The following is a 19,679-nucleotide window of genomic DNA, read 5'->3' on the forward strand; positions in this document are numbered from 1 at the left end:
GCTCTAAGGCTGTAAATACGAACGATTTAAAGACCTTAGTGGTGTGGTGACTGCTCTGCCTCTGAAAATCTGCATGGCAGACTGCCTCCAACTGCCTGTCTGAGAACGAGAGCAGCACGCATCCAGCCCCTGAGACAAGCCTTTTGAGGGGGATCTATAAAGAGTGGGGAAGAAGTTACCCAGGGTACATGCAAGTTGAGCTGGTTGGAGAGTTGGGGATTTTTTTTCCCTTTTAACTCAGAAAATGTTATGTGAGTTCACCAAAAGGATTTTTTTCCACTACTTGTTCCAGGACAGCAAGGTGCTTAGGCCACTGATCCGAAAGGGACAGGGCAGGAATTCACTGCCTGGCAATCAGACAGGGGGAAATAAGGCCATGGGGTGTATGTGCTCTTTTCTGTATTTCATGAAAACATGCAAGACTCCCATGTTTACCCCACCGACAAAATTATGGGAAGACAGGAAAAATGTTTCCCATCTAGCTCTATATGCAAAGACCCCTCCAAAGAAAAAGAAACCCCACGCTTTCTGTTTGACTTAAGCTCTGTGTAAAATCATCATTCAGAAGGTTTTAACAGTACAAAGGTTTATTTAGAAAAGAGTTTGGATTGTTCTTTAGGATTTTTTGGCAAACATTTAAATCCTTCCGTAACTCAAAAGACTCAGTGCCTGGTACTTTGCACTTTCTTGCCCCCCTTAGCAGTAAAAGCCAATTTCTTACTGGGGTGAGCCCATCACAGGCCCCAGCTGCTCTATTTATAAATACTGAAATCTCCACCACCACTGCCACTTAATCCTTTCCTCTTGATGTCTCTACTTGTTTTCCCACAAAATTCCAGAGCCCATAAAATCGCACTGCTTCCCAAACTCAGTGCCTTAGCCTGTTTTCCTCTGCTAACTCCCAATGCCCACCGTCAGCATTCAAAGACAGTTGCTCCCCTCCCCGTTTACCCATCTGCACTCCAGCCCCACTCCTGAAGCACCACGTCACCTTCTGTACCACGGTGAATGCCCTTAGCCTGCCCAACACAACGCTCGTACCCCATACCACCACTCTGCTCGACCAAAGGGGCGAGCCCTCCTCCTTCTCTCTAAGCCCCCAAACCCATATTCTCTTCCCTCCCTTTTCAGGATAGAGCATTCTCCTTCTCTTTTAACTCCGCTCCTGCTCAAGGCAAATCCATCCCTCCAGCTCAATGTCGGAAGTTCTTCTTCTTCTTCTTAAAGAGAATGTGTTTAAAGGACCTGCGAAAGTCCTGGTTGAAGATGGTGTAGATGACTGGGTTGAGGGAGCTATTGCAATACCCAATCCAGAAGAAGAACTTGAAGAGAGTCTCGGGGACCTCACATGCCTCCCGGCAAATACCATAGAGGCTGTAGCTGAAGAAGAAAGGGAACCAGCAAACTACAAAGACCCCCATGACCACAGCCAGCACAAAAGTGAAGCGTTTCTCCCGGGCCTGGGTGACTTTCTTACGGCAGATGCTGCTACGCTTCCGGCGACGGCGGTATGAGAAGAACTGCATGGAGCGATTGCTAGAGCGGGAGAGACGGCTACTAGAGTGCTTGGAGGAATAGGAGTAGGAGAAGGACTGGCTCTTGCTGCTTTTGCGGGGATGCTCCTCCCGGCTCCGCCTCCGTCTACTCTCCGAGGTGCTGCTCTCCTCCAGCTCAATGTCCTCCAGCTCAGAGGCTTTGCGCCAGTGATGCACTGAGTAATGTCCGTTCTCTCCCAGCTGCATCCTCAGGGATGTGCAGCCCCCAGCAGCGCGGCTCAAGCCATTCTCAGTCTGGGAGGACCCCTCTGGCATCGTACGCTTCTCAGAGAGGGTCCTGGTCCTTAGCTTGGCCACACGGTAGATGCGGATATAGACCAACACCATGATGAGGCAGGGTGCAAAGAAAGAGCCGATGCAAGAAGAAAGGATGTACCATGTCTCATCATTGAGCTTGCACTGTGGAAAGCTATCTCCTTCAGGGTCCCGGTACATGGAGATCAATGGCGGGAAGGAGATGACAGCTGAAATGAGCCAGACAGTGAGGATGATGGCCTTGATCCGGCGGGGGGTCCGCTTGAGGTTGTACTCCACCGCCTGTGTGACCGACCAATACCTGTCGAGGCTGATGGCGCACAGGTGGACGATGGAGGAGGTGCAGAAGAGCACATCCAGCGCCAGGTAAATGTTGCACCAAGTCTTGCCGAAGTACCAGTAATTCATAAGCTCGTTGGCTAAGGAGAAAGGCATGACCAAGGTAGCCACCAGGATGTCTGCGCTGGCCAGGGACACCAGGAAGAGGTTCTGGGGGGCTCTCAGCGCCCGGCTGGTGAGCACAGCTATCACCACCAGCACGTTGCCCACGATGGTGAAGACGATGAGGAAGCCCACCACCGCCGCCAGGCTGGCCACGGCCGCCGGGGAGTAGGGGGAGGGCGGCTGCAGGAGGGCCGAGGAGGACGGCGAGGAGGGGGGCAGCGTCAGGGACTCGTTGGGGGAGCCCAGGCTCGTGTTCACCACCAGCAGCAGATCCATGGTGGGAGTACGGGGCGCCGGCGTCCTAGAGAGCCCGGCGGAGCCCCTGCCCCGCCCCGCCGCCCCGCCGCCGCCGTCCCGCCGCCCTCATCGCCCCCCGCCGACGGTCCAACGGCCGCCCCGCCGCGCGGCTCCCAGCGCCGGAGCCTCCCCGCCTCTGCCCCCGGCCCCTCAGGGCAGGGCTGGACAGCGCCGCCCCGCCGCGGCACGGAGCGCGGCAGCGCTGCCTCCGCCCGGCCCCCGGCGAGGGGACGGAGGGGCACGGCTGACCCCCGCCGCCCGCCCGGTCATGCCCGGCTCAAGGCAGCCCGCGGCTCCGGAGGAGACGCCGCCCGGCCAACGGGAGTCCCCGGCGGGAGCTGGATCCTCGCAGGGAGCAGGCTCCGAGGCGGCAGCAGCGGCGGCATCAAATCCCATGGAGAGCGGCTCCCGGCGCCCCCGCTCCGGCGGCGCGGCAGCGCGCTCTCGGCGAAGTCGCGGCTGCCCGGCGGCTCCGTCCTAGTCTTGCATCGCGCTCCCAATCGGCGGCGTGCCCCGCCGCCGCGCGCATGCTCAGTCCCGCCAGGTGAAGCCGCCGCGCCCGCCTCAGCGGAACACCCCAGCGGGCGGAAAAACGCCCCGAGCGCCGCCGCTCGCTGCCGGTTCTCCCGCGCCGGGAGCCGCGGAGAGGCGCGGCCGGGCTATCCCTCCCCTGCCCGCGGCGGCGCTGTCCCGTGCCGAGCGGCTGCCGTGGCCTCCGGGAGGGGCGGCGGCGAGGTGCCGCGGCGCTCCCCTCCTCCTCCGGCCCCGCTCTGTGACCGGGCAGGTCTTTTTCCTCGCCGCGGCTCGGCTCGGAGGGGAAACGGCCGCTCCGGGGAGCAGAAGTTGCCGCTGCCATGAGAAGCGGCACCGGGTTCCCTTGCCGGGAGTGTGGCGTCGGCCTCGCCCACTAGGGGGCGGCCTTGCCCGCTAGCACGAAGCGGGCGGCAGTGCCCGGCCGGCGGCGCCGCGTCGTCCTGGGGGGACCGCGGGAGGGCGGGGGGCTCCTCGGCCACCTTGGGGACGTATGAGCGGTGTTTAAGGTTCAGTGTAAGTGCTCGCCGGACAGAGGCGGCTTCTTCCCCCAGACGCTTCTCCCGATGGAGGTCGGTGCGAAGCCGCACCGGGCGGCGCTGGCCAGGGAGGGAACCGGGGAGCGCTCTTGGGGGGTGTTCGGCTTCAGTCGAGACAGCGGAGAAATCTCGGGGGAGAAAGCCCCGGGGGGAGTTTAGGAGTAGCGTTTCCTCTGCTGGGAGCTTCGGGGTTTGGAAGATGTGAGAGGTCGGGCTGTCAGCAGCCGGCGGTAGCAGCTTGTTACTTCGCAAAGAGGAGACAAGCCCCAGGATCCGCTCACCCCGCCTGGTCCCCCCGCCCGGCCCGGGGGATGAGCGGATCTTCGGGCTTGTCTCATCCCCGCCCATCTGCTTCGAGGGGTCTTCAGACCGTTGCTGACGGCCCTGTGACTTCCATTATCTTCCTTTGGAAAGAAAAATTAGAGAACTGGCAATAAGAATCAGATCTTGGCCACTTTAATGCCTGCCTTTCTTTAGCTGAACTTGCTCAGCAGAAGGTAGAAGAAGGTGGCTCAGGGTAGCCCCGCTCTGTTGGCCCTACGTGGTCCTTGCAAAAAGCCACTGCCCTGCACCTAAGAGTATGTTCTGTCTTCCCAAGCCCCTTCCTCCACCTGCTCCCCCTATATCCCCCAGCCCCATTGCCTGGGGGGCATTGTGAGATTAGGGTATAAGGTACAGAGAACAGCCATATGCACAGCATGCCTCTTCTGGGAGCCCATCCTGTTGCCTGGATTTTTGGATCACAAGTTCTTTCTCGCTGCTCTCCTTGCTGCTGCTCCGCTTGCTTTTCTTGTGCCAGGCTGCAAAAGAGCGTGTGTTACGCTACTGGCAGCAGCAGCATAACCCCAGCCACAGGATTAGCTGTGTTCACTTCAGGTGAGCCAGAGTGTGAATTCATCCACAGCCAGTTCGTTTGCTTTTATTCCAGAATAATACATTCCCGTTATGCTGTGTGGCATCGTTACCGGCTTGTGTGGGATGGGTCCTTTTTCCCATTGTGACAGGCAGGGCTCAACAGGGCACAGCAGTGCTGAAAACCACAACCTGACTGGATTCCATGCCTAGTCCCTAGTTTTGAAGCTGCCCAACTCCTTCATCATCGTCCTGTTGACAGAGAGGAACCTGATGTTTTGCTTCTGGGCTTTTCCAGGCTGAGCAGCCGGTTTATGCCTCCCTTCCATGCCACATCTGGACCCAGAAATTCAGTGTCCCTAGGTCTTGGGAGAGTCACGGTCTGGTACATGTGTTCTGCTTACTGCTGCCAGGATCATAATCTTTATAATGCAAAGCAGTGAAGGCACACACCCCCAAGAGAACTTCTCCTTCACTGTGTAATGTTAAAAATAATAAAATACTTGATACTGTAATAGTCCACAAGTTGAAAGAGAATAGCCAGGGTCTTTGGGGAGGCACAAGGGATACTCTGATTTGAGTTACCTTTTTTGGTGCACCCAGGGCTGGCTTCTGTGTAGGTCCATGATGGGATTATGAGGGGTTGGAAGTGAAAATTCCTCTGGAGATTATGATCTAATTAATCTATTTTGTAAGCGGTTTAGACTGAAATATTTTTGTGTGGGTGGGTTTTTTTGTTTGGTTTTGTTTGGGTTTTTTTATTTGAAAACTAATTAATAAACACATTGAGACTGCATGTAAAAGAGGAAGGACATGTAGTTGAAACTAGACTTTGTCAGGTAACAAACTGTAACAAGACTGAAATGCAGAAACAATAATCACCTAACCAACCAACCCGTAACATATAGAACAAAAGGAAATAGAAATCTGATGCCTCCTCAAGTCCTAACAGACAAGCAATCTGATAAGGAGAGCTCTTAAAAAAGCTTGCAAGCCACAGGAAGATCAAATGAGTGGAGATTGAGGTTCATAAAGTTCAAACAGGAAGTAAATGGCACATTGTTAACATGAAACCTGAATAACCACTGAAGCAGCTTCCTAATATTTGTGGTCAGTTCTTCATATCTGAAAGTTTCATAATGGTATCTATGAACTGAGAGGGCAAGGTGCAGGAAGTTAAAGTCTAAGCTCTGATGTGACTGCTTTCTGCTTTCACTAAGCAGAAAGCTAGAACGTATGATCTAACTGGTTCCATGTGGGTTTAAAATGCAGTCAATACAAACTGCAACATCACACAAACGTTTGGGATTCAGGAACTAACTGGCAAAAAAGGGGCCTCATGATGTTAAATTCCCTTACTAGGGTAGTTCAGAAGTCAGACTGAGCAAGTATGTCTTGAAGTTGTGTGAACTGGAACTTGGAATAAGCTTTTAGCTAATGATTTAGGGCTTCAGATTTAAAAAAGTTGGAGCCTTTAAAGAGTTATCTTTGCTCAAAATAAGTCAATGCAGAAGTTTCAGAACAAGAGGAACAAGATAAGTTAATATCTGAGGAATTATTTGGCATTTTGAATGAGGAGATGCCAACTGGGTTATGGAATAAAAAAATTGCGAGCAAAATATCCGTTTTTGGTGTTGTTTCTTTAGCAATGAAGTTTTAACTGTGATGCTGAAACAGTTCAGTATGTGAGTCCACTGAAGCCAGGAAAGTAACATTTGGGTTTTCATGCATGTAACTGAGATGCAAGTTGCTTAAATAATCGTATGTCACCCCAGCTCATGAATAGTAGAGATGAATGAAGCATGGGCATAGATATGCAAGATCTACCCTAATGAAAATCTCCTTACTCTGCTGAGACAAAAAAGTATGAGCAGGGCAAATGACAGTGGATAAATCTCAGAATCATAGAAATTCCCTAGTTGAAAGGGACTCACAAGGATCATCAAGTCCAACTCCTGGCCCCACACAGGGCCAGCCAAGTCACAGAGCATGTGACTGAGGGCATCATCCAGATGTTTCTTGAACTCAGACAAGCTCAGTGATGTGACTGCTTCCCTCAGTGGTGTAAGACATGAAGGCTAAAGTTTATAAAAATTGGCAAGATAGGCAGGCACCTTGCTGTTTTGCTTCCCCCCCCCCCCTTTCCTCTATTTTCTTTCTTTTTTCTTCCAAACACCTGCATTTATGTTATGTTCACTCTCAAAACTGGCTTCCCAATAGTTAATAGCTCCTAACCAATTGATGTTCATTTGAGGTTGGCATTAACAGACTCCACAGCTCCCCCCTGCACCCTTCCACTCCAAAAAGAAAAGGAAAAACAAGAAAAAAAAAAAGTTTTAAAAGGGGGGTGTTTAGAGGCTGGATGAGACTCTCCCAGGCAATAAACTGGACCTGGCTTAAACTCACCCGAACCCAGTCTTCCCAAAGTCATCCATTAGATACTGTGCTATACCCATCCATCTGCTGTACACTGTCACTGCTGCTTTGGTTCCAGCATCCTGGTACAAACCTGCCATCACAGCAGGCTGAGAAAATCCTTCAGCAGCAGAAACATTTCGTATTGCTTGTCTTCTCTAGTTCTTATTGGTGTTTACTTGAATTCTGGAGTCAGACTTACCTTTAGTTCAGTTTGAACTACCAGAAGACTGTATTGGCCAAAGAGTCCCACCACCCTCACCTTGGTTTAAGTCTTGGGAAATTCAAAACTGTCACTGGGAAATTTGCAGATGGTGGCCTTGAGAAGCCAAGTCCAAACTCAAGGACAATTACCAAGGGTGACATCAACCCTGCTACTGAAGTTGGTGGAAAGATTTGGGCCAACGGCTAAAACTTTGGTCTGTGTAAGAACACTACGAAAAGTGCTGTGCACACTGTTCTTGCCTGCACATACATTTAGGAGAAAAGCTGGTCTGCACCTTTAAATGTTTTACCTCTTCTGTTCAAGACCTGAAGAAAGATTCATGTCTCTGGAAGCTTGTTTTTTTTTTCTTCCCAAGTGTATCAGATGAGTTTGAGGAAAATGTAGCACTACCTCTTCCTATAAACCTGCCTCTTTAAGTCTTTGTGATTGTAACCATGCTATTAAATGCTCTTCAGTGCATTTTAAAAAAAGAATAACTCCCTCCCTAGAGGAACAACATTCTCATTTGCAGAATAAATATGTAATATTTCAACCCTTTTCATAAAGGGGGTGATATGTGATTTTCAGTGGGAACTGAGTTTCTTCTTTGTGACTTTGAAAATGTGTCTTAGATAAACAAGAAGGTCTATAGGACAGCCTGATTTACTAAACACCTGGCATTGCTCTTTAATCTCTCAAATTAAGCTTTACATCAATAGGCAAAATTATGCAGTATGAGTATGAGAAACTGACTGCTGACAAAACTTTCTGTGCATCTATATACTTTCTGAGACACAATTTGTGTTATAAATCTGCTCAGGATGCCATGATCAAAAAGAACAGGTTAGCTGAAATCTCTATAAGTAGTTAAAGAGATAAGCTACAATACAAACCATGTGATAGCAAAATGGGATGAGAGGTGAAGAATAAGTAGATTGTCCTGGATTTTGAAAGAAAGGAACTAAATATAAGAAAACCAAGAATTTCTTTGGATGGGTGTTCAGGTCCTTCAAAACATGAATATTGTTATCAAGGGAAAGCTTGAGTAATTCTGTAGCATTGAATGGACATTAACCTGTACAATCCTAAAAGATGTCAGGTAAAATTTATAGTATCCACAAATGGTGCCAAGGATAGTTTTCAGGTTTTTACATTTTTAGTACAAGGTCCAAATAAAGAGAAAATTTTGATTGAGATGAATCTGTTTGAAACTCATTCTTCTGTATGAAAGAATATTTCATTGACAATTAAGGGATCAAGACCAAATAAACCCCAGTTTATTCATTATTTTTTTCCTTGGTGTGGAACTATATTGCCATGTTGAATTTAGTCTTAGGCTTGAGCTAAAGCTGAATGGAGAAATGTATTGGTCCGGGTCCCTAAAGCAATTTCTCTTCTCATATAATTGTTACCCTTTTTCATGCCCTCACTACATAGTGTCACTGTTGTTGGTAAGACCGTAAGCCAGAAGTCAAATAATGTTATCCAACCATATCCTGTCTGGCTCGTTTCTTTAAGTCTTTTTGCTTTTGTAAGAAGATCATGTCAACCATAACTGTTGCAGAGTGCCATTGATTCAGCCCTTTGGAACCAAACCTGGGGCTACCACAGAAGCATTTGTTTGATTCTCCCTATTACTGGAGAGTCATGAAAAATAGATCTATGTCTCCTCTCTTCCTTTTTACTATTTGTAGTGTTTCCATTATCTGTACTCATTTTAAGGCTTCTTCATTTCTTATTTATTTAGTCAGTACTTTAAATAGCCTTCACAGACACCTGTACTGACGGCTGTGCCAATTGCACAGGCTGAGTGCATCATTTTTCTGGGACTCTGCACTGCATTTGAAGACTCCTCCCCTTGATTTCAGTGGGTTTTCTTAATCACACAAGATGTCTGCACAGTAACAGGCAGGGGAAGTACTTAGTTTATTGTTCTCAACTTACATCAAGGCTGCATTTATTTGCATTTTGAATGAGGTTATGCAAGTTTGTAAAAACTTCTGCTTCTAAATAGAGGCAACTCTGTGTAGATAATTTATCATCTGTGACATTGCCTATATCTCATTTATTAATTGTAGGGCCTGCTTAGCATAAGTGTAAGAGAGCCTTTTTCATGACATATTTTCAGCTGATTTAGTTAGGAGACAGGTTTTGGCTACAAACCCTTACATCTCTGCTCTCTCCATTTCTATTGAAATACCCATTTCCACAATAATGATCAAGTAACAAGCTATTCCGAGGGCTTTTAGCGATGGTGGATAAGAAACTGCAGTCCTTGTCACCCAGGTGCAGCACCTCCCAGCTGCAGCCGCTGCCTGGCGTGCCTCCCCTGCGTGTTTTGAATCGTCGCCCGAGGGATTTAAAAGAGTGGTGTTACTTGCCATGACAATCCATTATTAAATCAAACCCCATGCCATTCAGGAGAAGAGACATCTATGGTCTTGTACATTGTTCTGTGATGCTTTGCAGGAGGAAGGTTTGTGTCCACAAGAGCAAATGTTGCCGTGTTTCCTGTGTCTGCTATGAGAGGCAACTTCAAAGCTGTGTAGTTGACTACACTGAAGACTTTCCATGGGAACAAGAGCAGATGGCATTTTTTCTGCTTCATATCAAACCTTAGGGACATGTCCAAATATCATGTTTACCTTTTCATTTCCTCACATCTATGCTATAGTGATTTGAATTGTATTTGTTAATTTAGTGTTCTGTTTTTCTGAGGCTGCTTTAAGCTCATGGAAGAATTGGTTTCTTCAAGGCAGGCAGCAAGTTCTGCCATCTTTCACTAGCAAAATAAGGTGTTTTTTCTTGCAGTGTTTGTATCATGTCCTGCCTTTCTGTTCTTTTGTTCCTTTAAAATAAGGTGAAGTTCGTTTTTTTCCAGTCATTACACCTCACTGAACATTCCTTGTGGTTTAAAATCTCCAGGAAGTCTTTCAACTGTTTGAAAATAGGTTCTCATGTCTCCCTTCGTTGCTACCATTTCTCCTTTCAGTGCCTGTGTATCAGTAGACCCTCTTTTATCCTTTTTTTTTTGTTCCTGATTTTTTAACTGCTTTGTTTTTATGCCTGTATTCATTTTTTTTCTTTGTTTACTTTTATGGACTTAAAATATTGAGTGGATTTAAGTTATCCTGCCTTTTTCTCTGTAACAGCATCCCATGTGGCATTGCTAATCCACTCTTCTCTCCTGGTTTTAATAAAGAACCATCTCTGCTCTATTAATACAAAATTTACAAATGGCTTCCCATTCATTTTGTGTGTCAAGTACAGTTTCTGCCATATTTAAAAGCTTATTTGAATGTTACAACTGAAAATAATTCCTTATGTATTCATCCTACATTTTAGAGATATTAATCTTTCTAGCAAAGTTTTTCTGATTTTTTTGTTTCATTTTCATAGTGCTGAAGTATAATTTATGTTCATATGCCCCCAGTGTCTATGAATAATTTCATCATATACAGAAAAGAGCTACCTGACTTCTAGTAATGCTATCAGAGGGGATCCAGAATTTCTTTCTGTGTTTTATTTTGGGGGAATAGTGTCCCTCCATCAAAACAGACAGTTTAATCAAGAAGCCTTTTCACTATTGCCAGGTGAGACTTGGCTGCACATACACTGCATCTATCAGGTAAACATGTCATTGATGTCATAGAATCATAGAATTACAGGGGTTGGAAGGGACCTTAAGAGATTCCTCCATATGTCCCACTAGATCTTGCTAGTAAAGACCAGTAACAGTCCTGTTAAGAATATTCCTCTTGTTATCATATTCAGTTGTTCCAGCTTGATATTAGATGACAATTATTTTCACACATGCACTTAAAATAATGCCAAGAATTCTGATATCCTCTCTCTGTTACAATGTTTCACTTCTATGATGACTTGGAACTATTTCCAGCTTGTATTACAACAAGTTGTCCAGAAAGGAGCCCAAAATTGGGAATGAGCAATGGAGCAGTGACTTCTAGAAAGCATTAATGCTGAAGGAGGGAAGGTTTGGATTAGATATTAGGGGGAAGTTCTTTGCAGCGAGAGTGGTGAGGGGCTGGAAGGGGCTGCCCAGAGAGGGGGTGGGTGCCCCATGTCTGGGGGTGTTCAAGGCCAGGTTGGCTGGGGCCCTGGGCAACCTTGTGTAGCTCCAGGCCTGGAGGTTGGTGTCCTTGCCTGTGACAGGGGGTTGGAACACTGTGATCCTTGGGGTCCCTTCCAACCCAGACCATTCTATGATTCTATGATTACCTCCTTGCTATAGCAGTTTCTCTTTGTACACTTTATGCAATCCACTGGAAAATCACCTGTAGGTCAAATAGATGCAGTTGACATTTTACTGTCTATTTTGTATTTGGGCTCAAGCCCATAATTCAAATCATGCATGTCCTCCTGTGTTTTGATGAATGGGGCCTTATATTTAGCAATGGCAAATCAGTAAATATCAGTAAATAACTCAGTGTCAGCAAAGTTTTAAAATGAAAATGGCTCATTAGAAGCACCTTAAAAAGCAGAGAAGGTGTCATGAAAGTAATTCCTACTCATGTTTTCCAGTAAGAAAGAGGAAGCAAGGAAGAGATGGAGGGGAGGCAAGGGAGGGAGATAGGAAAGAAGAGAGGGAGGGATGAAATCCCTACTTTAATCTTCTCTGCACAAAACATCTGAGGAGTATCGACTCATGTGCTGTCTTTTTCCAATCTTACCCATTTTTTTGTGCAGTAGTTTATACCCTACATTTGTATCTAGGCTAATGGCTATCATCAAGAACATTAGGTAAAACATGTCAAAAATTGCAGTGTACCTTTAGGAGCAAATTATCTGCTGCATGTGGTGAGCACAGGCTTTTCCAAATAAGAATAGCTTAACTCACAAAAGATGCACAGCCTGTCATGCAAAGAAAATGTTCAAGTTCAGAGAAAGTTCAAGAGATCAAAAAGGTATGACACATTGAAATAATTGATTAGCATTGATTAGGGATACCATAATAAATCAGAAACCTTTGATATCTGTTACCAGTCCTTGATCATTTAGGTTGCTACAGCTATTGGAAACGGATCACAGTTTAGTGCAGTTTTTAACACTCTCTTATTTGTATTCTACTCACTTGTCATATCTGTGTAAGATTCAGCTAACTCTAACCATCTTTCAGTCTTGGGAAAAAACCCACCACAGAAGCCATAAAAATTAACTATAGGTCATACAAAGAAAAAATCATACTGAAGAAATTTTATTATTACTATGCAGAATCAACATTCAACTCCAGCTCTCGAATTGACGTTAGTCCTTAAGAATCTTGAATGCCTGGTTGAGATCTCAGTGCAGAAAAGGCCCCTACATAGATGAGAATGTTTGCTTCACTATAGTGTACCAGCATAAACATTACATACCAACACATGAGCACTGTTATTATAAACAGATTAAATACCTGTAACATCTGTCAACTGTTCCTCCTCTTAAACGGGTTCACATTCCTGTTCAAACGCATTGTGGTGCCCATTGCAGAAGGATGTGAGACATCCCTGTCTCTGAGTATTGCCTTCTTAGAGTTGGCCTTCCTGCAGGAGCACTTCTGAGCTCCATGGGGGAGGCACAGACCTGTGTCATGATGTTGCAGTGTACCAGGGCGAAATGTAAGGACTCATCATGTCAATATGGGTCAGATAGATACATATTCTTATTGCACCCAGTCAAGTTCAATTGTTCTTCAGTAGTTAAATTGTTTAAGCCCTTTGCACAGCAAAGTAGGTAAGCATGCTTGACAGTGCAGGGATTCTCCTGTAAGGAGATATCAATGCATCATAAATTATTATTTTTTTAAATTTTAATTTGTTTCCTCTCTTGATCTTTTATCATGAGCACCACAGCCAGATATCCTGGTTCATGCTATTTATATTAAGCAATTCCAGCAGGTGCGAGTCTTGGCTCACAGCCACTGCAATTACAGTTAGGTTATAAGTAAAGAGTTTACAAGTAATGCCTTTCTGAAGCACCTGTGAAAACACATTTAATCATTTACATAGCATTTGTTGCTTACCATTGCACATGTAACTATTTGCCTGTGTTATTCTCCGTTAATAAAGTCATTGTGAAGTGACCTAGAGAAGAATGAATCTTGTTCTTTCTGGTACTTGGATCACTTCATTTTGACACCGTTGACTGGGCAGAGGCAATTTGGATTCTCTTCTGTCTCTGAAAAATGGAGTGACACATATAACAGCTATTTTACTGATGTTGATTTTCAGGATTCCTTTAGAACATGTGTTAAAAGGGTGGGTAAAGGGTTCAGTGAAGGTCCCACTACCTGGCATCAATGAGGATAGGTGAGGTTCCCTCCTTATCTAGAACAGTAACTTGTCTTTAAAGGTGGACTCAGCATTAGCCAATCTAGCTTAATGAGTAAAATATACTAAGAAACAAATTTAAAAATATCTAAGAAAGGACTGAATTACCAAATGACTAAAGAGGATAATTTCTCATGTGTGGAGTGATGCAAAATTACTTTGTAAATCTGTGACAAAACCAGCTTTTATGTTGATAAACTCATTTAAAATTTAAAATATTCCTCCTTTTGAGTGGCTGTTTTCTCCTTTCAGTTTTTAGTTTAGCTTCTCTCAGGAAGGGATCTGCAGCAAACTCAGCAGTCTGAGGGAGCAGCCTCCAGGTAAACAATCACTCACATAAGCTGGTAGTTTGGCTTTCCTTTAAATTGAATGGTTTTGGGCAGAAGGCCTGAGCAGCCTGCTCTCCCTCCTGCAGAGCACTCTCTGCTGTTCGCTCTGGAGACAGGCTCAGTAACAGGGCCACACTGATGCTCTCCACTAAACTCATAGCTTATGCAGCTCCACACAGAAAACAAGCCTGTAATTAAATTGTTCAAAATTTGAAGATCAGTGTGTTTTGCCATCCCTTCAGACCTAATTACTTGCCAAAACACACTGTGCTCAGGGTGGGAATTAATATTAATTAGGAATCTTCTTGAACTGCAGATTACAGCCATTATAGACAGAGGAAATGATTATGAGATTTATGCAACTCACATCTTTTAAAAAAATGTAATTACAACAACAAAGCCCTGTCTCTCTGTATACATGAGGAGGCTAGATATAGACATTTGTTCTAGGTTAATGCAGCCTAAATTGACTACATTCCACAGGATTCATCGTGGTTTATACTCCAGCAAGTGACAGTAGAGAAAAGCCCTCTGTCTGCTTCCACGTATACCAGACTGATCAGTAATGTTACCCATGGTGATTTTCTCCTGAAAACACCCTGGGCCATTCTGGTGTGCTGTCTGATGTGCCTTTCCAGCTTCCTCTCCCCAACATGCTACATGTTTCTTCCAAGACAGGAGACATAACAGGGCCATGGCACCCTACTTTATGTCAGATGAGCTGGAGAGTATGTTTAGGGCAATTTGCTGATCCATAAGCAGCAGCAGAGCCTCTGGGATACTGCTGTGTGCTGGGGAACTCAGCCTGGGGCTTGGAGGTGTGGAGAAGGTACTGCTTCTTTTTCTTGTTTGGAAGATGGAGGTCCAGGCATTTGCTCCATAGGCAGAAAGCATTACTGAAGAACAGAGCAGCAAATGTAATGCTTAGAGGTCAGTAATCTACACTCTTATTTTGAAGGCATAAAGACCACCTAATCTGCTAGTCATTAAAGAAGAAGAAAGCCTTCAGAGACACCTAACTGCATGGGAAAATGAGGCTCAGGAAATACAACTTAATTTTGGTAGGAAGTGAGACACTTTTATTTTAAAAGACATGAGGAGAGTACTGAAAAGAGAGACCAGTGGAAAAATCAGTGGGCTGTACTAGATAATTACTAGAAGAGTAATTATGGATAGTGGAGGGGGGCTCACTGGATTGTCCAGTGTTGGACACTGTCCCTTAATGGTTGAAGGTTACAACAGAAGACATTTTTAAGTCAGGCTTTCCAATAACAGTATCAGTGACTACCAAGAATATTTAGTGAGTCATACATATATGGAAAGGAAGCGGCCTCTGCAATGACATCCCGTTGACTGTATGATTAAAAGACTCTTGTGAATAATCAATTACTGATAAAATATATACTGGATTGTTACCTTCTTTTTTAGCTTTGAGACTTAAAGAAACAATTTCAGGAGCAGACTAAAAGATTGTGTGATTGGGCATACAACTTTTTGGAAAATATTTTGAAGAAGGATATCAATTGCATTGCAGTCCTAAGTTATTTTGAAGGCAAATACAAAAGGAATATAAAAAATATATTGAACTGGTATTTGAAAAGTATAATTCACTACACCTGAAGTTCTCAGCTTTTGGAAGAGAGGTGATTTTTGTTTTCAAATACTAATGATCCATCTCTGTACATTTGTGAATTGATTGCTACTGAAATGGACACTTACCCATGTTTTACCTTCACTGTTAAAAGTCAAACAGGCATTTTTGTTGCCACATCTCCTTTTATTTATAACATATCTTTTTATTGCAGGTGGTGCTACTTTTTTCTTGGCATACTGTCTTAAAGTAAGGTATCTCAAATATTCTCATTGATGACCAATATGCAAAGATCTATATCCAGCATTGAAAGGAATAAGCATTTCAGAATAGCCATGATAAGCCAGTTAAATGTATTAGTATGCATGGTTCAAGAAGCTGACAGTGAATTTTATTGAATGTGTCCCACTCTGTCTTATTTTGAAAGTTTCAGGAAGGGTGCTGAATGAACAAAACAGTGAAAATGTCAGTAGGCTGTGCTTTATTATTTCAATACCTTGAAGAGAATAGAATGATATTCAAATATCTTTAGGATTTGATCCTGATAACAAAAGGTGAGGCAAGCATTTGTTTTGTGAGTCTGCAGTACTCCTGGATTCGAAAACTCTATGATGCTTGTAGAATTCATCAAATAATAACATCTGAAGTTTAAGGAGAATGAATATTGACCAATGAAGAAAGCAATGCATTTTTAATGTGAATAAATCTAATTGATATTGTAGAGATCTCCTCAACTTATCAACCTCTTTTACATGACGTTGTGAGTTATCACAAAATAAAGCATCTTAAAACAGGTAATAAGTATAAATAAGCTGTTCCCAGAATTCTGATGTTTCTTGTGGTAAAAACCCCCAACATTTCTATGGATCCCCTGCATTCATTTTAAAAATGGAGGATAAAAAGAACAACAACAAAAAGAATAGCATTCTCATGGAGAAGCTATTTGCTCATGGCTTGGTTGGGTGTATACTTTGCTGGGTAAAAAAACTGTCAGGATGGCTGGCCCCCAAGAGCTATTGTGACTGGAGTTATATCCAGTTGTCAGCCAGTCACAAGTGGTGTTCCCAGTGCTCAGAACTGGGGACGGTTCTCTTTAGTATCTTCATTGATGATCTGAACAAGGGTGCAGAATTCACCCTCAGTGAGTCTGCAGATGACACCAAGTTAAGCAGGAGGAGTTGATCTGCTTGAGGGTAGGAAGGCTCTACTGAGGGATCTGGACAGGCTGGATCGGTGAGCCAAGGACAATTTTATGAGGTTCAACGAGGCTCAATGCTGGGTCCTGCACTCGAGTCACAACAATCCCAGGCTGTGCTACAGGCTTGGGGAAAAGTGCCTGGAAAGCTGGTCTTGGGGATATTAGTTGACTGCTGGCTGAGTACGGAGCCAGCAATGTCCTCAGGCAGCCAAGAAGGCCAACAGCATCCTGGCCTGTATCAGAAATAGTGTGGCCAGCAGAAGTAGCAAAGGGATTGTCCTCCTGGATTTAAAATTTTGAATTTGGGTTTACAGGAGATTTTGAGATTTTTCAGTTGTTGGTTTCATCTTCCAATGGGACCTCAGGTGTCTAAACCTAGATTGCCTAGTACCCATGAAGATGCCATAGCAAATCCTGCTTAACCTTCAGGTACCGTGCCAATGCTATGTTTAGGCCTATGTTGCCAACCTTCAGGCAAATAAATCAAGACTCAAACCCAGAATTTATATATCTTCTTTGAAATATTCACACATATTTGTTTTACTCATATAAAGATACTTAATTTTAATGATTTTCTTTGGAAAAAGCTATGGAAATCAGTATTTTACCTCAAAACACAACTGCATTGTTGATTTTCTATCAGAAATAGTTGTCTAACTGCTTGCCTATAAATGATGGTGTTAGAATCAATGGTTGTTCTATCAATTTATTTCTACCTGTGCTTTTTGTTTTTCAAGTCACACTAGTATCCATTTTGTTTCCTATCATCTGGAGAATAAGGTATTATTTTGAATTCTGTTCCCTGACTCAAGGACTTTTAATGCTTGGGTTGTTTGGGGATTTTTTTAATGCAACTATCCTTAATGTAGGAAGTGGCATCCAGATTTATTCCAGCCAGGGAGGAGTGGTGGACTGGAACCCCCCCACAGTCAGAGGAGGAAATGAACTTTAACAGTGCTGAATTCCCAGACTCCTTTCTTTTCCAAAGAGGAAACAAAAGCCCAACACCAAAACCCCAAAATCTAGGCTGTGTGCAATTGGATGTGGATGTGTTAGTGCACATGCACTCACCAAAGCAGGAGGGATGGGCTCATCAGAGAAATATATGGAGATAAAATGCATCAGTTTCCTGATTTTGACTGAAGTTGAGTACCTGAAAGGGATTTTCTACTTTATTTTGTTTAACAAACTCTACCCAAAAAGCGTTTAAAAAACCATTTTGGTCATTAAAATGAGACTACACATCTGAGAAATCATGGCTATTTCAGCAGGTATTACACTGGAAAATACCATGAATTTGTCTTTGCACCTAAAATGGAGGGATAATCACTAACTCCAGATCTAAATTAATGGCAGTGTTTTGGCAAACAGTGTACTTTTTAATAATGATCCTTAGATAATGCATATTTAAGTTAACCTTTTAATCTACAGAAGACATTGCAAGCAAAAATGCCACTTCCTCAGTACATTGTCACCTTAAGACCTGTTTCTGCCACACGTATGATAAACTGAAAGAACTATGTATTTGCACGCAGCCTGTTGACCATCAGGTGGAAGTAGAGAACATTGACATAGGTGTGTTGATTACCATTTCCTTGTATTGCTGTCATCCCAATTCTCCCCTGAAAGTACTTTTATTTAATCATGTAGAAGGCATAAAGATGAATAAATATATCAGGCAAATTGTATTTAATATTTTACTATGTGTCAGTTGACTTTAATTCAAGCATTTCTCTGAACAGTGTGCTAACATTATTTGGTGAGAAGTGAGATGTATTAAACTAAATTATTTATCCTCATATATATATATTGGGGTTTTTTCTGTCTAAAAGAGAGCTAGAGCTTCTACTGTTCCTCGGTCTATAAAGATTTATTAAATGTTTTTAAAACCATAAATATGGGAGAAATCTTCATCTGCTTCTTTGAGGAAGGTAGTGAGAGGCAGTGACTTGTTCTTTTCATCCTTCTCAGTGATCAAGCATTAAACATACAATTAAAGAGAATAATTCTAGCAAAGAGCTCCAGTAAAAGCAAAGCTTGATGGGTTTGATCTATCGGGGTACTAAAACAGTTGAGAACAGAATATATTGCATCTGTCTTGATGATGAAGGGAGCAGCCAATCCCACCCCCATAAAAGACCTGTTCTTTATTCCCCCGCACTCTTTCAGTCTCCCTCTGAAGCAGTGCACAGTTTAACACCAGTGCTTTATTAGCAATGTCTGCTACAGTTCCCACCAGGGACGGACCTCACACTTGCAGGCGCCACCACCTGCAGCGTGATGCCAGCTGTGGCAGCCATGGTGCAGGTGTGGGATGCGCCTGTCCAGCAGGACATACACATTCATGACTCCCTCTTTTCCCAGGGGGATGCAGGACTGGCCTCTGGTCTCCCAGGATCCAACTACCATTTTCCTCAGAGGAAAAACAATGTCCTGTTTGACAAAAGCTTTCAGGGGGCTTCCATTGGGCCATGTTGCTGTGGGCACGACTATAGAAGTCAGCAAGAAACTTTTCTGCTTCGGTCACCAGATCTAGCCTTTGCAGTCTTGCACTCACAACAATGCCGAGAAAACACACCTTTCTTTTGCTCTAAAGTGTTTTCAGGTGAGCTAGAAATAAATTAATGTGGAGTGACTTAAGTAGATGAATTAAGCTTATGACAGGAAAATCCTTAAGTGGTATTACCGCAGGTGAAAAGCGGAGATAGATAACACAAGCCATCATGCCAGACATCTACTCCTTTCATAAAGCATAGTGTTTTACATATATAAAAATAGAATATGTCAGGGCAGAGTTGAACAGTTTAAGGACTGAGAGAAAGGTCACTTGGCACTTCTGAGAAAAACTTACATAAGAATGATCTAAATGGTAAAGAATTTCACTTGTTTCATGAGAAAGGCGGTTAAAAAGGTGAACAGGTTATCTGCCAGCCTGTAGGATTTTTCAAATAATGAAACAAACCTTGAAATGTTACAAAAAGTTTTAGTTAGTGGGAAATAAATGAAGATAATTTTGTGAAAGCAGACCAGGTGGACAAACACATCAAATGCAGTAGAAGACTGCTGTAAGAAGGTATCGCTGTCCATGGTTTGCATATGGACATGGTGCTGGGAAATGAGGACAGTCAGGGAGATTTT

The 19,679-nt window shown here is 44.0% G+C and overlaps 1 protein-coding gene across 1 annotated transcript; it reads right to left on the bottom strand.

Moving 5' to 3' along the window:
- Nucleotides 1-1,193: 1,193 nt before the first annotated feature.
- On the bottom strand, nt 1,194-2,540 carry ADRA2C (adrenoceptor alpha 2C; the record flags this gene model as incomplete). The annotated part of the gene is made up of 1 exon (XM_084266996.1): nt 1,194-2,540. The coding sequence occupies exon 1, from the start codon at nt 2,529-2,531 to the stop codon at nt 1,194-1,196; it is 1,338 nt and encodes a 445-aa protein (XP_084123122.1). The 5' UTR covers nt 2,532-2,540.
- Nucleotides 2,541-19,679: the final 17,139 nt, after the last annotated feature.

The sequence above is a fragment of the Gallinula chloropus genome (genome assembly GCF_964237585.1).
Source record: "Gallinula chloropus genome assembly, chromosome: 7".
Classification (NCBI taxonomy): domain Eukaryota; kingdom Metazoa; phylum Chordata; class Aves; order Gruiformes; family Rallidae; genus Gallinula; species Gallinula chloropus.